The sequence below is a fragment of the Tribolium madens genome, unplaced genomic scaffold (genome assembly GCF_015345945.1).
Source record: "Tribolium madens isolate multiple individuals breed KSU strain unplaced genomic scaffold, Tmad_KSU_1.1 Scaffold_91;HRSCAF=231;Tcas5.2_LG7, whole genome shotgun sequence".
NCBI lineage: Eukaryota > Metazoa > Arthropoda > Insecta > Coleoptera > Tenebrionidae > Tribolium > Tribolium madens.
In genome coordinates this window covers 6,709,109-6,728,916 of record NW_025401063.1, presented here as the reverse complement: position 1 = coordinate 6,728,916, position 19,808 = coordinate 6,709,109, and the positions used below count along the sequence as shown (strand labels likewise).

The 19,808-nt window shown below is 31.5% G+C and overlaps 2 protein-coding genes across 2 annotated transcripts; one reads left to right on the top strand and one right to left on the bottom strand.

The window, feature by feature from the left end:
- Nucleotides 1-15,089: 15,089 nt before the first annotated feature.
- On the top strand, nt 15,090-15,777 carry LOC123011302. Its single transcript, XM_044408673.1, has 2 exons — nt 15,090-15,233; nt 15,293-15,777. Exon 2 carries the CDS (start codon nt 15,322-15,324, stop codon nt 15,727-15,729), a length of 408 nt encoding a protein of 135 aa, XP_044264608.1. The 5' UTR covers nt 15,090-15,233; nt 15,293-15,321; the 3' UTR covers nt 15,730-15,777.
- Nucleotides 15,778-16,258: 481 nt separating this feature from the next.
- LOC123011232 (transient receptor potential cation channel protein painless-like) lies at nt 16,259-19,792 on the bottom strand. Its single transcript, XM_044408585.1, has 2 exons — nt 19,690-19,792; nt 16,259-18,692 (listed from the first exon to the last, which is right to left on the bottom strand). Exon 2 carries the CDS (start codon nt 18,688-18,690, stop codon nt 16,336-16,338), a length of 2,355 nt encoding a protein of 784 aa, XP_044264520.1. The 5' UTR covers nt 18,691-18,692; nt 19,690-19,792; the 3' UTR covers nt 16,259-16,335.
- Nucleotides 19,793-19,808: the final 16 nt, after the last annotated feature.

Sequence of the window (19,808 nt, the reverse complement as noted above, 5' to 3'; positions counted from 1 at the left end):
TTTCAAACTTAAAGGTCGTTAAAATGACCTTTACCAACTCGCTAAGACAACTTGTCTAAATTAATTAATATAAATCGATACAATACTTTTTCAATTAAAAAATGTTGTTTAAACTATTTACCTACATTTTTATGAAAGTTGAAAATTATTTTTTGTTTGTTTATTACTTGTGCGGTCGTAATGCCTGATGCATTTAAGTTAATTAGTGCAGTGTGTTTAGTGAAATCAGCTAAACAGGTTGTTAATAAAATAGAGTTGATTAAAAATTGCAGACAGTCCGTAAATGGATAAAGTGCAGTGGGCCGTTTTAGCAGAGTTCGTTTAACAATTTTTATATTGAAATTTATGTTTGCAGTGTATTAAACGGTGGTTATTATAACAGCTCAAAACTGAAAGTAAACAATGTATTAAGCAGTGTGTACAGAATTTTTTAAAAATCCTGGCCCCCAGTAATGAAACAGCAGTAAAATTCATAATACAAACTTTACTCAATCAACAGGCCGCGAGGTTCGAAACGCATTTTTAATAACTAAGTTGCATTTAAAAGCACTTTTATAATGTGATTACTTCAATATTTGCTTAAAACATGCGATGGATTTGTTACATGAATACTTCTCAAGAAAAACTTGCATTTAGTATTTGTGCTTTTAATTAGCGTGTCTGGATCATTAAATCTGTTTTGACATTTTTTTTCACAAAGACATATTGTGCCTGACAACAAATAAGTACTTTGAAGAATTGACATGTTCCATATGCCTAATTAATTTATTCTATGACATCGTTCTACATATATCTAAATCTTTTATAAACACAGTTTATTATACTTTTTTGTGTAAACTTCTATTAATATTTGTGTTACAGATTAAAACAAGTATTTGCATGGCGTTTTGCCGAATGTTCGTATTTACTTTAACCGATATTTTAATTATTGATGAATTTTGTTTAATTCTAAATTTTCAGGAAAATAAACCAACACAAATGTAAATTATTTAGTTTTTTTTTTTGTTATAGCATTATTTAGATCAAAAATGTTTTAAAAGCAGTAGTGGTTCTCCGAAAATAAACAGTTTTTTTTTATTTCAGTTAAACATTATTTGAAAAAAATCAAAAATGTTTAAGAATTTTTTAAATATACATTGTATATTACATTCATAATGTCATAAGGCAACAAGGACGTTTAATAACGTTATTATTTTAGTACCGTATGTTTGTGATTTATTTCGAATCCACCCCGTGTATATCCTTCATTCGTCCAAGCCTCCCCTAGCACAATTCCTTTCAAATTCCTCGTGATTATGAATGACGTTTGTAGCAAACTACGTGTCTGTTTGTTGCAAAGCTTGCTTTGATGGAGTGGCCACAGTGACAGGTTGACAATGCGAACGCTTCTTAATCTAGTGCACTTTGTCACCACCACGATCTCCTCGAAACACGGTTACCAATAACAATAATTGTTGCCACAACAAGAATGCAAATGACACCACAACTTTGTACTACTTTCAAGTATTTTGCTGGTAAATTCGTTTTTGATATTGGTAACGTTGATTGTGATTTTGCTAAAATAGATAAATACATCATAAACAGATGTGAATGGCAATTATACAAACACCAATATTAGCGTACAATAACATGGATTTTGTTAATCTTTTCACTTATAGAGGTATATCCCTCTGTCAATGTTTTCTATGCTAATGTTTGATTATCAGATTATACGACAAGTGAGTTGAATTTCCGGCGGATATCGCACAAATATCGTCTAATTCGCCAGTTTTATTAAAAATGGAAAAAATCAGCTCATATTGGATTTCGAACGACAGTTGTCTTGCAGCACTGATTTTATTTTCATATAGCAGTATAAAATATTTTCTAATAATGTAATAATAATAGAAATTCACAACAAACGGACCTTTTGTCGCCGGTAACAAAATACCTGCAAGTAAAAATTTAATTAGTAAAATGTAATAAAAAATGGGCATACTCTGAATGCAATTACAATTTCACTTTATTTACTTTGAGAATTAGTTAGCGATAAATTCAACATAATAAAATTATGTCAATTTAATTTTGTTATATAAACACTTTATTCAAAATGACTTTAAATATACGACCAACATTGTACATATTTTCAGTTTCGTGGTTATTTGTTCCTATAAATAAATATAAAATAAAATTACTGATATGAGGTACTTATTGTCTAAAAATAATGAGTAATATTATTTTGTTAGTTTAATATAAACCTACTTATTATTTAGTGAAAAAATACAAAAAAATGGATATGCCTTCAAATATTATACCTACGTCTAAGTATCTACATTTTTTTAGTTCAGATTAATTCGGAATTTCCGATTTCAAACGATCTGTCAAAAAATTCAGTATAAATTTTTATTATCATTAATATTCTAAGAAAAAATTACTAAAATGAATAGTAATAGATATAATATTTTTAAAGGTAGGTATGCACTAATGATAATTTTTAGAGCTACCACAACGAAATATACAGTAGAATCTCACTAACAGACCGAGTTCAAAAAGAAAAAAACTGGGGTCATTGTAGAAAACAAAGTCACAACTTGTTTTCTAAAGTATACTTGCAGAGTTGCTTGTCATTTTCTTTACTCGTATTGAAAAAAATAATTTTACCTAATTGTTTCTTATTAAAATTCAAAATGACTTTAAATATACGACCAACATTGTATACATATTTTCAGTTTCGTGGTTATTTGTTCCTATATAAACAAATAAATATAAAATAAAATTACTGATATTGTATGAGGTACTTATTGTCTAAAAATAATGAGTAATATTATTTTGTTAGTTTAATATAAACCTACCTATTATTTAGTGAAAAGATACAAAAAAATGGATATGCCTTCAAATATTATACCTACGTCTAAGTATCTACATTTTTTTTAGTTCAGATTAATTCGGAATTTCCGATTTCAAACGATTTGTCACAAAATTCAGTATAAATTTTTATTATTATTAATATTCTAAGAAAAAATTACTAAAATGAATAGTAATAGATATAATATTTTTTTAAAGGTAGGTATGCACTAATGATAATTTTTAGAGCTACCACAACGAAATATACAGTAGAATCTCACTAACAAACCGAGTTCAAAAAGAAAAAAACTGGGGTCATTGTAGAAAACAAAGTCACAACTTGTTTTCTAAAGTATACTTGCAGAGTTGCTTGTCATATTCTTTACTCGTATTGAAAAAAATAATTTTACCTAATTGTTTCTTATTTAAATTTTCGTTTGAATATCTTGTCTATTAGTTGGTTAATTACATAAATAGCGAAAAAATAAAGGTTATTATTTTTTTGCTTTAGTTTAACAACGAAAGCAATCTGGTCGCATAATTGCGGCAAGATGATAAGCAAACAGACCTTCTGCGTTAAACAAAATCAGCCTTGAATGTAGCAACAACATGGAGAAAAAATAAGATTGGGAACACGCCGAGGTAGAGCGGAGTAACGGGGAAACGAATGTGTTCAAAGCAAACATAAGATGAGGAGAGAGATGCTGTAATTTATTGAGTACACGGCATACCTGGCCTTATCGTGCTAGAGATAACACAAACCGCCATCTTATGCAAACACTGAGACTGGTTTATGGTCACATAGGATGTCTTGTTGCAGGTTGGGCAATATTCCCGGAATTATATCACCTTATCTGAATTTCTTACGAAAGACTTGGGGAAATCTGAACCACATAAGTACACACGAATTTAATTTTATTAATTCGCGGCGATCCTCGGAGATATGAAAAAATTATCGAGGGGGTGGAAGCACTTGAGGCGGCGCGTGCAAGGCTTGCGGCCACCCTTTGTCTCGCTTTCCAGCTGCTTATGCCCTCTTATTGCACTTTATTACTTTGCACAGGACCTGATGACTGTTTCATTATAATAAATCTGCATCGAATTGTTTGTCAACACTTACATTTTGTTGGGTTTAGATAAAGAATGTCGAAGTCTTTGCAAAAAAAAACGGGAGAATTACAATTAAGATACATGTTTCAAGTGACGTTGGTATTATTTTTTTTTGCATTTTTAGGGAAAAATAGACTGCAAAGTGCACTTATTATTTTTTCAAAAGTAAAAAATTTCCTTTCAATCCTTGTAGACAGCTGGGTAAATCCTGCAGCAAGGTTACTGGACGAAACCTTCTTTCAGAGGCGGTATTTTCAGGACCGCTAATTTTCGATGATCGAAGGTATCGAATGATTACCTTTCATGTACCCTCCTCACTGGTACAGCGGTACCGAGCGAGCAGATGTCTAGCAAATACGATATCGGTGAGTCCGGACAAAGGATGTGTACATAGGACAGAAAAGCAAACACATTTTAGTCGCGCGGATTTTATACCGTACCTCATACGACTGTTGCGCTCTCTTTATCTCCAATTAAAGCGTTTTACTACCGACGACAAAGAAAACTCATATTAACGCGGAGGAAAATTTAGATCGAGGGAGTGCATTAAAAAGTTTGACTGACAACTCGGGAGAGAAATTTGAGCAGAATTATGTATTATCGATTTTTACCAAATAATACGTTTTAAACAGTAAATTTGAAAAGATTATTGATTTTTATGAAATAAAATTTTCAACGTATTTTCCCACATTATGATCCGATATGTCAATCGTTATCAATAAGATAAAACGAATTATAGGGGTAGAAATTCTCAGTATTGAGATATAGTCGTACATAACTTTTGCTTTCACGAATTTTAAACAAAATAAAATACGAGTACTTAGATACACACATAAACGTTTTTTTTTTAAAGATGTATCAGTAAATGACTGATTTAACTGCCCATATGTACCTACATAAAATATTTTTCAAATATTATCACACTTTAATGACAATTGGGAATGTGCTTATATTTATTTAACCACGAAAAATGTGCAGGTTTACTGCTTTGTCTGGTAATAATCGTCATTTGACAGTTTATACTAATGAGTCAAAAAAGCAATTAAAGAACTTGTTGGTCTTAAAAATTACTCGAATCGCAATAAAATTAAATACACCTACGTTAACCTATCATAACCTGCATGTAGTGAAAATTATTTGTTATGTACCTAGTTTTCTAGTCAAGTTACGTTTTGCAAAATAATTTTTGAAATTTTCTCATCAAAACATCTAGACACTTCCAAGTTGAGTATTAAATTAAAACTGAAGTGGATATCTGAATGATGGATTAAAGTGCATATAGTTTGTAGTAGTTCTCTAAGCCTTGCAAGGGCAACCCACCCTTGTTTATTTAAGAGATCGCAGTTTTAGTAACAGCGGGATCTTTGCCATCAAAGATCTTTAATACCAGTTGGTTCCGACGCTCTCCGCTGATGGTTTCTCCACAACAAATCGATTTACAAAGAGTTTTGTAGATGTGGTTTTTTGTGGTGAAAATTTAGGTTGAAATTCATCAAAATTTAAATTAATAGGTAGACACACGTCAACAGATATAATTTATATACTTATCTAAAATATTATTCAAACTTCAACTTAAATAATTAGGTATACCTAAAGTGAGAATAAATTAGTAAGACCTTATTTTTATAGCCATAAACTTTGTTACTTATTTTGTTTCTGAAAATGTCATTAAAAAATTGTGGTTATGGTTTTATGATAAAATGTTTCAATACTTTTTTGAGATTTATGGATTTTCTGAAGACAGACATCGAGACATTACTATTTTGTGTCTCAATACAAAATATGTACTTATTAGTTCTACTGATGGAAACTACAAGTATACATGCTTTGAGAAAAAATGAGCTTTTGGTTACAAAAATTTTAATAAAAATATCGGCAATAACTTTTGTGTAAGTAATTTATTTCAAAAGAACTCAAAATGATGCAAGTTCTAAAATCGTCTTCAATTTTAGTTTCAAAATTCTCGTTTTAGCTTTGTTTCTGTTTCTCATTAGCATTTTTAGGAATTTCTAGCTAAAAAATTACTATCTTTTTTCTTAACAATGTTTCCCATATTGTTCATTGATTTTGTTATAGGTATGACAATACTTTTTTGGGTGATTGTATAGGTACATAAATTTACAAATAATCATCTTGAAATAGTTTGGTGTCAACAAGTTGATGACAGGCCTGTCATCCTCAGGACAAATCTTATTATTTAGTAACCAAAAAAAATGAAATATAAATTACCTGTTTCCAATTATTAGTGATTAGTTCTAATGGTCTCTGTTTCGGTTATATTTCATAACACATGTTTGCTTTTTCAGCATCCACACCTAAATCAAATCCCAGTTTATTTTTTGCGATCACTTTGATTGATAACTTTAATTAAAATTCGCCGAGCTATTTCAGTCTTAAAACTAGAAGCAGGGCAATAGTGAAGGAAAGCCATAATCAGAAACTTAAACAGAATAGCAAGTGCTATAAAGGGAGTTGCAGTGTCTTAGGTTCCACGGATATATCATTGCTAATCGGCTTATTAACGGTCATAAGACTCCCAAGTAACATTAAAATCAAGGGCTTTGTGTTTGCCATTTGCAAAGATAAACTGTAAGGTTTCGCATTAGTCTCACCCGAGTGTTTTAACCTATGCCTAATCTGTTTTACTGAAACAGAAATATTAAATAAAAATCTGCATTCACTGCAAACGCGAAGCGAAAAGCCCGTCATGAAACCCGCTGTAATCTAGTACGCGTAGTATCCCCACTCTAAAAAACAATCGAATCCAGCATCCATATCATATGACCGGGGACCAGCGGCCCTCCCCTTTAAGTAAACAACCAATCAGAGACCGGCCTGATAAAATCATGGGACCATAAAGCTATGCATGTACATGCTACATGCGTGTTTGTTGTTTCTCTCTTTCTTTCTTCTGCACGTCAGTTTCGACCAGAAGCCATTGATGAGACAAGGATGGCAAAAGGGACGAGCGATGACGGAGGACATGCAAATTAGATGGCTGTGTGTCGACCACATTAATGCACATTGTGAATTTTTAATGACATTCGCGAGGGAAAACGATGTTCGATATTGGGTTACCTATATGTATTTTTACAGAACATAAACGTTGCTGTGAAATATTGACACTTTTATCACATTAGGTATACAAAATTATTGATAAGAAAGGATTTACTTATTCACTTATTGGGCCTAATTGGGGTTCATCAATCATGTCAGTTATTATTTAGATGTGTACTTGGAGGGAAACGCTTTACTAACGAATTTTTTCAAATTACGGGCTTCGAGCTTTCATGAGATTATCTTTGCAACTGTTAGATTTATTTCAAGGGTTTATATTGCATTTTATATAAATTTTAAGAGCCTATAGCTTCTACGAGTACTTTTGTTGTGAAAATACAACATTAATACAGGTAGCCACATTTTTTCGATTTAAATCGATTAAAAATTATGACATAGGTACAAAAATAACATAAATAAACACAACATCTGAAGTTGTTCTCAATTTTAAAACTAGTAAAAAAAACAAAAAATACAGGGTTGTCAAAAGAAGTCATTCTATTTATTAATAAAACATTCTACTAGTTAGTAGAAGCAAGCAATTGAAATGTTCTAATACATTTTATTAATTAACATAAAATTTAGTTAGACATCGGATTTTAGGTGTTTTTCTTCTGTTATATATTTTTTTAGTGTTTTATCCAAAAGAAAACAACAACATTAACATCTATATATAAGAACTATTATAAGAGGGAAATGACATTTTGTTTTAAATTTTGAAAATTGTTTTTAAAATAGCCTTGTTGTGTTACCTATTAATAAACGATCTATTTTTTTACCTTATGATAATGGGGTAAATCCGGGAAAGATGGACTAGAGAGAAATGACCTTTGGAACTTTGGAAACTTATTAATGGTCTAATAAAGTGTATATTATAAACAAAAAACCTTCATAGTTTGAAATGAACTACGTTTATAATTTTGCAGACAATTTTTTGAAACGTGGTCTATTTGTCCTCCTACCTATCCTATCAATATAGAAAATAATTCCCTATTAAACGTAGTTTTTCACTTAACTGTAAGTAGTTTGGATTACTTAGTAAAATAATTTTCAAGAAATTTACTATTTGTAAATTTAAATTATGAGTTTCTACCTTTTTTGATTTTCATGTTATCATTACGATTTTGAAAACATTCAGTCGCACCTTATTTTGTTGAAACAATTAATTCTCGTTATCACCTGTCCATGTTAACTATTGCATAATTGAACAACAAATACGTTATAAAACAATGTTTTCTTAGAAGCTCAATTTTCAAATATGTTAGAAGCAGCGCGGAAACACTCCAGCAACGTCAGAGGTTTTTACAGAACGATATATTCTAACATATCCTCATTAATACCTGAAACACACAGCATCTTATTTAAACCTCTAATGGTTGAGTACTGTTTATAACAAACACTAATGTGGGGAATTACACACCATGAGCTAAATATGTGTAAACAGTGAAACAGACTAAGCGTTCCTGATTATATAAGATAGCCCTCTGTCTATAATATCTCACAGAGGGAAGATATTTGCTCCCAATTACACGGTAATTATTAATATTCCACTAACACTGGAATGTGTAAAATGTTCAAACAAAGAATAACCTCAACCATTCCTAGAAACCTAGTTAAAACAAGACCTTGACTCTAAATACACAGGTATGAAACTCAAAACTCTGAAAGATACAAAAATGAATAATTGTCAAATCACGATGAATTTATAATGATTTTGAATAGTTGAGGTAATACAAATAGTTACCTTTCCTGACTGTGTTAATAATTTATATAAATGCATTTGTTTAAATACGTTAATGACATAAGTACATATGTAAACTAGAAATTACACAATTATTAACTAGTTAAAACTACGTATTTCGACTATGATTATTGTTTTGTGTTAAATAATTTATGTATATGCGTAATAATACAACCGATTATTAATTAGTGTCGGCGGAAGACGAATAGGGCGCAATAATACCAAATCTACTTCCGGACGACGCCTAGTCACGTGGCCTGGCATCAGTCCGGGTCACGTGTCAAAAGGGCAATCATTAAACACTTTAGTATAATTTGCATGAAGGAGACGATGATTAAAATTTCGTGCGATTTCTAATTCCGCCTAATTACGCGTAATTAGGTAATTGTAATTAGGTAAAATATTGAGCTCCTCGGCCCACTCTTCGGTTTTTAGTCGAATGAATCCATTGTGCTTCGATTCTGTCGGTGCAATGAAGCATTTTATTGCTTGAATGTAATGATTACAAACAGTTGGCATGCCTGTTTGAGCTTTAGCTACGGGGCATCTCCACCCATCCATAACTCGTTTGTTCATTCATAAATACAACACAATAAGTCCTGCCTCATCCCTCAATTACCCCAACACCGTTTTTCGATCCAGGGATTCATAATAAATTTTGCTCCGGCAAAAAGTGACAGCGCAATTGGAAGAATTTTTCAACAGTTCAGCGGTTTAGGGCATCTTTGCGGTTAATCTGGTTTGGCGTGACCGATTGGAAAGGAGCGATCGGTCCCGCAGGCTAAAGCGGTAATTTATTTATCCTCAGTATACAGGATATGTGGGATTACGTGTACTAGAGGATTTGTGTCAGGATGTTGGATGTTACAGATTAGGTCTGAAAGGTTAAGTAAATTCGCTACAGATTGCGAATTTTTGCTGGAGGTTTTCAAGTTTACTCCGATTTTCCATGTTGGTGGAAAAAATTTTCAAGGTTTCCATTGCTAAATCTTGTGTAACACTCATAAATTTGCTCTCTATTTGCTCTAATAGTTGTTACGTCCAGTGATCTCGTTTCATAAATATTCAACAGACAAATATTGGAAAGATGATAAATTTCTTAGACTTTGACCATCTGATAATGTGGTCATTTGCGTTATTGTTATCACTATCAGTAAACACTTTTAACCCAAAATGCCAAGTCTGGGAAATGCAAAGGACCGAAAACGGAAATTCGCCGTTAGAAGGTGTGTGCTTAAAAGGATGATGTTAAAATAAAACAATTATTTTAAAAAGCTGTAACTTAAAAATTTACTTTAATTAGCTAAACAAATTTACTATTTAGTGGAACACAACTAGAAAGTAAACATTGCCATTCAAGAGTTTTAATTTTCAATAAACAGAAAATAATAAATAGTTAAATATTTATGTATGTGGAATAACATAAATAAATTAAATGGAATGAAAAATAATATTTATTATTTGACATTTTTACGATTTTATATTAACAGTTTACCGTGCAAATTTACAAAACGATTAAATTTAAGTAAATTTCTTCTCTACTCTTGTATACAAATTAAACGAGTAAGTGTGGCTCCGTTCATATAAATAAGAATTGGTCAACAACTAATACAAACAAGAGGATTACAAGCTGAACTTTGTAATCGTTCTTTGTGCACGTTATTGACTATTGATTCTGTCTATTTGGTCATAATTGACTCGATAATTGTTTCCTACTTGTTTATTTGCCTTCGGATGTCTTCATTTTTCATGATCTTTCCATAATGACAATAGTTACGTTACTAGAAATCTGTGTTACACAACTATAGGAAAATCATTTATGAAATAGGAGAATACAATAAAATGAAATAAAAACACGAAAAACAAGTCATTTAAAAGTAAACAGCGCCGTTCAATTGAAATTGGGAAAGATTCTAATACGTGTGAACAGAAGATAATTTTTGAGTTAAGAGTAGATTTCGTGAGAGGATGGGTTTTTAAATTCTTAGAACAAGTGTAAAATTACGAGTTTGTGGTCGGCTTGTTTAAAAGCGTTTTTTGGCGTTGGAAGAGGCAGAGGAATTGTTTGCGGGAGAGTTTCCCTTTAACTTGCAAAGAAAAGCAAAATAATTCTGCCGAGTTTTGAACAGGCAAACATTTTAAAACATTCCTCCATCACTCATACCAAACATTGACTTTCGCTCCCTCCTTGGTGTATAATGCCGACATTTACTAAAATAATTTATTTAGCAGGAAAATGTATAACTGTCGGTAAATATTTCCAGACCAAACTGAGGCATACTTTCGTTTTGTATACTCTCCAAATACAGTTTGTACAAAATTCCGTTCCACACGTACAACGGGCAAAGATTTCAGTGTACATAGTACATATTTAATCTAGTGAGCTGCGGAACACTCCACTTTATTATTTGACACTCTTATAATGTGATATAGATTGTGCACATTGACAAATTATGGTATTTGAATATCGTGGAATTCCCTCGTGATGGAGGTTCATTTATGATTCCCGCTTGGATTGTAAAATCATTATCGATCATTTTTCTTCGTTAGGTAAAAACCAAGTAGGACGGGCGATGTTTACCGAAAGGCGCAATAAATTATGTATGAAAATTATCTTTATTATTTTATTTAAATTGCGCATTGACTCGAGTATGAAGCAAAGAACTCTGATTCTAAACTTTGAGCCAAATAAGCCTTATAACAATGCTTGTGAATCACCAGGTCTATTTACTTCATAAAACTGACGTTAACTTTATCTCAGCCTTTGGTAAATTATGAGGATAAGAAATTTATTATTTATGCCTCTGACGCGGGTTTCATACTAAAAATAAAGCAATAAACATATCACAGACCAACCGGATGAAAAACAACATAACTGTAAATAATTCACTCACTTTGCAACGTAATTATAAATTCATTACTCGTCAAAAAGTCAGGTATTTATATTACAAATATATACGCAACGTTAAATACTACTCCATTATCAAAACATAGACTCAAAAGCTAAAAATGACGCTAAGAATTTATTCCGTCTATATGAGGTCTAAAAAGTATAACATCAAAAAATCGCTTTTTTCTTATGTGCAAAAATAAACGAGCATTTTCGATGAAAACTTCAAAAATTTAAAAAAGTTTACTTACAGATGTTATTTTATTTGTAACTGATACACCTCTATAAAACTTATTAAAATATATACATAATACATATTTGAGTTAAAGATTGTCAAAAAAATCGTATATAATTTTGATATAATTAGGTTTCTAATATGTTCAATTTGGAGATTTCATTAGGTAATTGATAAAAAATTAAAAATTACAAACAGCTGAAAACTTGGTTTCAGCAATAATCTTAATAAGTATTACTACATAGTAGGAAAAGAATTTTAAAATTTTACAAAAAATCCGTTTTTTCATCTCATACGAATTGGATTGGCTGAAAAGTGAATGCAAGAAGATTCATTTTCAGAAATAATTAAATTACTTACATAGGTATGTGCTTATGTAATGTTAAAATAAAAAAAAAACATTTTTCTACTTCACACAGTTTATAACTAGGTATAGTTCTTCCGGCAATATTAATTGAACCTTTTAGATAATGTAAAATTATTAAAATCAGCAAGAATAAATAGAATAAACTGTATTTTTGCGTAATTTAATATTATTATTGCAAAATATTTTTTCCCTGTGTCAGTATTTGGCGATTTTTATGCTCTTAAATAAATCCAATATATCGCTGGAAAAACTAACTAATTATAAACCAAAACCGCTTGTTAATTATAGTTGTTATTAGGTAAACGAATAATTAAATAGATTTAGGATAATTTTTGATCGGTTATAGCGTGTCGAGATTTCATTTAGCATGTGATTTTACAATTGTATACATCTCTGAGGCGATGAGTAAGGCAAACAGTGACAATTACATGAATTATAAGTTTAACGCGGAGCCTCAATTAGACGTCGGACGCCAACGAACCGTAATCATTAACGCCATCGTACTAACTGAAGAAATATGAAGAAGGTTTCGTATGCAGCTAATTTGGAAAATTATCGGAATTATCTCCAAGCCGTGAAAATAAATTTCTGAGGTACAATGTCGCATCCATCATTACAGCTTCAGCAATCAAAAGAGAAAATACACAGGAAGTTAAAGTTCGATCACAAAGAGCCATTGTTGACGTTCCTTTGCTGTATACAAGCCCTAATCCGCAAACCGAATCGTAAAGACGCAGATCGAATCGCTGAAATATTCGCTAATAATTCGCCAGATAAATCATCGAGTGTTTACAAGGAAAAAAAGGCCAGAATTACGAGAAAAGTGAGAATGATTATTAAAGCTGCATCGAATCCAAACACGAAAGTATACAAATGTAACAACTATATTGAGCAAACATCAACATCACTTGTAAAAATAACAATATTTGAGCATAATGTTGACAGGTGGGTTGTAGGTCTAACAAATTTAATCTTAAATTCAAATTTGAACAGATCAAACGCAGTGCGCGATGGGCCAATATTTAGTTATTTGCCCGAGCACACAACTTGTTGACTGCGTAAATACAGGGTACCATTGTTTCCTTTTTTATATAAATTTACTATAAGCGGATTAATTTCAAGCACGCGATTTTCATTCGTTAAAAAATCACACCAAAGAAGAAATGCAGACTTCCAACTATTCTGTTCCTGTAATGTTCGAGGCAGAATAGAAAATGTAATTAAAATTAAATTGAATTCATCCCAAATTAAGAGAAATCACAAGATTATTAGAAAGCACTTAAAACAATTAAAATGACTAAGGAGGTAGGTAAGATTTAAGTCTAGTTATATTACAAAATCGCTAAATATCGATGCAGGTAGTAATAACACTTTTTAATATTTTAGTGAAAGTAACTTGTGAAAGTAAGAAAAGGGGAAGATTGAATTAAATCGAAATAAATTGATACAAACAATAGTTTTGGGAATATTTTGCAATACCAAACTGTTCAGTTACCAAACTGAAAATATTTCTAATTCTGGAGATATTCGCCAGTTAACTTCGTATTAAGTTGTCCACAATAGATCTGTAATGTATTTGACTGGGCATATTATTTATTTAATGTAATTGATATTGTGGCAAAACTTAGGGGGCGTGGGGTGAATTTCACGGAGGCTTTGTCAGTTGACACCTGGCCTACCCAGCCTTTTAACTTTTTGAATGCCCTCTACACCGCTTGTTCCATTCATGTTCTGTTGACTTTTACAACGTTTCCGATGCCAATTTATATGTGATTTGGTATGTTTAGAAGCTTTTATGTCCCAGTGAAAAGATGACGTGTGTGTTGCTTATAATTTATTAGCAAATTTTGTTAATTGAGAAAATTTCATGAGATGTAGTAGGGGGTTAAAATAAAAATTCAGGAGCGTTAAAGTTTTATATTAGATTCTTGATGAAAACGTTGGAGATACAGAAAAAATACACAAATGTGTGGCTTCTATTACTTTAATAATACTCGAATATTTGACTTGGAAGTATACCTATACACCACTTCTGTAATAAGGATAATTAAAAGTGTGCAAAAAATGTTTATCATGTAAACAGTCAACAGTCGTGTGACGCTTTGTAGTATACAAATGACCGGAACATCCGACAGAACATTCAAAGAAATTGTGTGTTTGTGTATACAAGCTTTGTGTTATTTTATACAAAAGTCAAAATAGGGAACATAGTATAATCCTGAAAAACATATTTAAAAAGGTAATATTTGTCCCTCGTGTCTTTTCAAACGAAGCGTGTAGGTGTTGGAAATTCGGAACTTTCAATAGATACTAAATCTCAAAGGAAATAAAATATATTGCTGCACAAATACTATCTACAAAAAAAAAAACCATTCCCTCGGTAATCGGTGTTGCAAGGACTAAAAGTATGTATACTCGTAATCTATGCATGGGATGTGTAAATAAAGAATAAAGTGGAACTGCATACATTTCTTACACTGTATAACAAGTTTGTTATATGATTGTCAACTCTAAAATAAATTAATCAACAACAATAAAAAACTGAATGCATCTTTAAAAGCAACATAAAAGTGCAATGGATATGTAGAGATATAGCTTCTTGTAACATTTTTTTGAGCCATTACAAGAAACGTTCTTTCTTTCAGACAGATATCAAACGAATTATAAATATTTAAATTGTACTGACCATTGTCAATAATTTTGTCAACAATTGTTAATAACAAAAATTAAGAAAAAAGTAAGTAAGCAACAATCATATGTATCCTAATATTTTCAAAAATCTGTGTCCAATGTGTAAATTACTGTAAATCTTGTATTGCATGACATCGTGGAGTGCCTGTTTGGTGTCATTTACAACCAGAATAGGGAAAAATTCATTGATCAAATTGAATTTGATCCAGTTGGCACACATGGTTTGATTGGTATGGTTGCTTGGAAACGTGTCTATGTAAACATAACAACTAGAAGTGAAGGAAGCTGGATTTTTGTCGTGAAAAACCTAAAACAACAAGTAAGTAAAATCCATGGTTTCCGCGTATAAAAACATTTAACGTCACATCCATTTGACAGTATTTGCAACTCAGTAAAATACGATTAAAATGAGGAATTCAAGCGATATTTTTTGCTTGAAAGAGCCGAAATGTGGTGAAAACGATGGCAACCAAATATTCTCCGTGAACGGATCGTCTTTTTCAAGAATAAACAGGCGCCAGCACCAAAGTAGCGACGTCTTCCAGTTTGGTTTACCCCCAAAAACTGAAGAGTCTTCCAAAACTCCTGAAATTGCAACTCCTGAAACTGAACAGTCTGAAACTTCTGAGAAAAGCGACAAGGAAAGCCCACAGGAGGAAAAACCGGAACCTATTTTCCAGAAGGCCCCTGGAGAGCCAAATGTTTCTTCTTCCAACATGAAACGCAACCCCGTGACGGGTGTAGGTTTAGAAGCTGATGAGAAACGTGGAGCAAGAAGACATTGCGGTCAGCAATCCGGCAAATGGATGTGGTGAAATGATTGTGTAATTTTTGATTCAATAAAGGACATGTGAATTTTCTAATATGCTCTGCTATCTGTACGAGTGCATTCGCACTATCAGCGGGAACAGGGTTGATAGGGTGATCCCCGTTTTCACCCTCGCATTGAGTAAACACTCTACCAGTCAGCCCAGCTAGCAAATGCCCCATGGAACTTGTCCAAACAATGTACTCATCAATCAAACACCACCCACTGGCCTTGCGTATGTGTGAGCTGAACTTAGCAGTGGTCGATATTTAGGAATAGATGTTTGTTTACAATTTTTATTTGAATTTTTACGTTTTAACCAACCAACCCAGAATGATTATTTCACTTACACCTTACCATGTAGGCAACACACAATACGTATCGCCTAAATGGGTTTTATGCACTTTTTTTTAAATGAGACTCCAAAAAATTGAGATTTCAACAAAATGAGAATTGAAAGGCAGATTATTATCAACAAAAACAAAAAAAAAGAAAACACCAAAAAGTGAAAAAAAGTTAATAACTAGAACATTTTATTAAATTTAATCAACATTATATACTAACAATAATTATGTAGGTATACTTAAAGATAATTCTGCCAATTCTTGTTCTTTCATTCACAGTTATTTTTTATTTTATTTTTGACTGCAATTACATTATCATCGCTAAGCATCATAGTCGAAAGTCTCGCCCATGTGAATTTGTTTAGATTAACCAAATAATTGATGATGAAATTGTTTACATTTTTTGTTTTTCTTTTTTCTTTCTTTACGAGTCTTTGAATTCCACCTTCATTTTTTTCAAAAATAAGAGGACTTTGAATAAAAACACCAAATCGGATATAAAATTGTTCAACACTTTTTAAAAATATTAAGACATTTGTCTTACTCATTATTTCGAATTGGCTAATTTTGGTTCTTACTTTTTTCTGAAAATATTCAAAATTTGTAATAATCATTATTGTTACCACAGAAGCGAATACTCCAAAAAAGCAAATTTGTGGGATATAAAACTGAGGAAGTAAAATTAGTACACTATGTAATAAATTTTTAGAATGATGTTTGGCTGTATTTCCTTCGTTGTTGTGCATTAAGGAAAATATGTAACAGATAACACCTCCGAATATTGCTAAAATGAGTACGTATAACAAATAAATAAAAAAGTTACTTAGAGTAAAAATCAAAACTGAATAAAAATGGGAAAATCTTGGCTCAAATCTCCAATACAAATGAAGTGAACAAACCATTAATACCGTTACTAATATTGCCAAAATTAAATTACTCTGCATTAAAAAAAGTATTATTGTTGTAATCATAGCAAGATCTACAGTTTCGTGTAATTTATTTCCTTCCCAGTTAAAAAAGAAAGCAATTTTGACCGAATATAATAAACTTAAAATCAGCCCAAAATAATAAGTAAACGGATTCAAATTAATAATTGATAAAACAATTGTTGTGTAAAAAAATAAGTTAAAAAAGAAAAGTTTCTTAAATAAAGATTTGACAAGGTTCCATTTAATATCAATAAAAGACGAAATAAGAGGGTGTTTGAGTAAATGTGCTAATTTTTCAGAATTCGAAATTTTTTCAACAACCGTTATTTCTGATTTTATTCCTTGATCATCCTTTTCAATAATATTTTGAAAGTTCAAAGCTATGTTATACTTGCCGTTATTAATGTCGGTGTAATTATCAAGGATAATACACTTATTTAATTGATTTTCTAAATCTTCAGCATTTATGTAATCGAGGGGACATTTTCCTTTATCATTTTCTGCAGTAAGAGATGCTCCGCGTTGAAGCAAAACGCTGATTGCTTCAGTATTTGAAAAAGTAATAGCGTAATACAAAGGAGTATTTCCGTTATTTAGTTTTAAATTCGGATTTAAATGTTTATACTTTAAAAGTTCGTCTAAATATCGCGCCTTTATGTGTTTTGGACGTTTAAGAACGAATGTCATGAAAAGTTGTGCGTCTATGGGAATTTTGTTTGTAGTCAGAAGATCATCAAAAATTTCTCCATGATCCCGTCTCGCTGCTATCTCCAAAGGCGTTTGATGATTCCTATTGGTAGTTTTAGTCAAATCGGCGCCATTTTTTATCAAAAAACTTGCAGTGTCTTTTAGGTTCTTTTCACAACACAATTGTAAAAAGGTATTATTGCCGTCGTCTGCATTGAGGTGTTTTTTGACTGATTTTTGAAATGCTTCTTTTTCACCGCTTAGCAATAGTTTAAATAACCTGGCAACATCGTCTTCACTGGTGTTGGTCTCAACCTGATAGGTCAAAATGTTCTGGTTGAAGCGAAGTTCTTCCAGAAGATTTCTAACAGACAAACTGGAGTTGTCAGACTTGGTCAAGTCTAAATCAATAAATTTTGTGTCCAAAAGTAACTCGATACAATTTTGTAAATTTTTAAGCACTGCATCATTTTTCTTTTTTCTATTTGAAAATTTTTCATATAAGTTTACAAGAAGTCCTAGTGGACTATTTGAAAAATAATCCTCCCTAGTGACGTCAATACCCGCTTGAATGAGACATTTTACACATTTTGGACAGTCCTCATGCCCCAGACTTCCATATTTTATCAGAAAAACCAAAGCATTGTCTCCTTCTCTGACTTGGTTAATGTTTTTTGCATCCACTTCTAGAATTTTCTTCACGCTGAACTTCAGTTTGTCCAAATCGCATTTAGCAGCAGCGAAAAATAACAATTCATCAATGTTTTCTCCTTTTGAAAAAATTTCAAATCCGCAGTCTATTACCACTTTAAGTGCATCGTTGTTTTTCCGAATGTTTTTCGAGTTTCGTACTTTGGGAATGAGAGAAACGAAATCGACCAAACCAAAATTGTAACTTAGAATTTCATGTTGATTAAAGATGGCTTGTCGAGCACTTTCCAAGTTGCCCTTCTCGAGGTATTGTAGCACCTGCTTACTTTTTTCTCGAATTAATATTTCTGTTGTCATACCTGAAAATACGTGCTAAAATCAAGAGCAAACCATCTCGAATAACACCAACAAAAAAATAAAAAACAAAGACATAATAATAAAGCAGAAGAACTTAGAAATGGAAAATAAATTATGAAGATACAGGGTGTGTCAGAACTCGGACTCTAGAGAAAAATTTCAAGTAAGATAAGATTACGAGGAACATGAAAAAAATGTTTTCCTATTTCGGTGTTAGAATAAGTCTATTCCAGCACCCAAATGTCATTTGCGTGCTGGAATAAGTCGTTAAGTCGGTAATTTAATTTTAGTGACGGACTTTCTTCACAATTCATTTTCAAATGTGAAAATAAGAATAATTTTTATTTTTTACAGCCGCCTAAAATTATTCCACACATAAATGTCGCCAACCGTCGCAAAATTCTCTAGAAAAAAAATTTAATTTTCGTATTTTAATTTATAAAATAATATAAAGCGGCGAAATAGAAAAAATAGTATAAAGCACTTGTTGCAGAAGGCTCTTCAAGCACTCATTTGTTCCTTAACTCGACGCTTCGCGGCTCGTTTCGGAATTTGAAATTTGTGCTTTTGCAACTTGTACTTTAATATACTATTAAAAAATTCTATCTGTCAAAAAATTCTGACATTTATTTTTTGACATTTGACATTTTTTTATGTCTATTTAATGATACTGATGATCTTGTATATGTTTTATTTATAATTATTTAGTAAAGGTACAAAAATTCTGTCAATAAAAGCCACAAATAACAAAGTTACAATTTAGGATACAGCTTCCTTGTTTCCTCTTCTAATAGCCTGTAGCAAAAAAACTTGGAAAATTATTTTTCCAACAGAAATAAATATACTCAAAGTGCAAGAATTTAAACTCTCATAACTTCGAAATTTTTATAGACAGAATTTTTTTAACATTTTTTTCATGTTCTTGGTATCCTACCTTATATGGCATTTTTCTCTGGGGCGCTAGTTCAAAACATAGAAATGAAAACGGCGTTAACTTACTGAAAGTTATTCCGATACAAGCTGTCCGCAAGTTATTAAAGAGAACTAACTAAAAACTGAAATGCTATTTGTTTGACGACAAAAAAGAAATAACTCAGCAAATGCTATGATATTATTTA

What these genes read in the sequence shown, in the direction of transcription:
- LOC123011232 (XM_044408585.1), bottom strand. Translation starts at nt 18,690, where the DNA reads ATGACAACAGAAATATTAATTCGAGAAAAAAGTAAGCAGGTGCTACAA.
- LOC123011302 (XM_044408673.1), top strand. Translation starts at nt 15,322, where the DNA reads ATGAGGAATTCAAGCGATATTTTTTGCTTGAAAGAGCCGAAATGTGGT.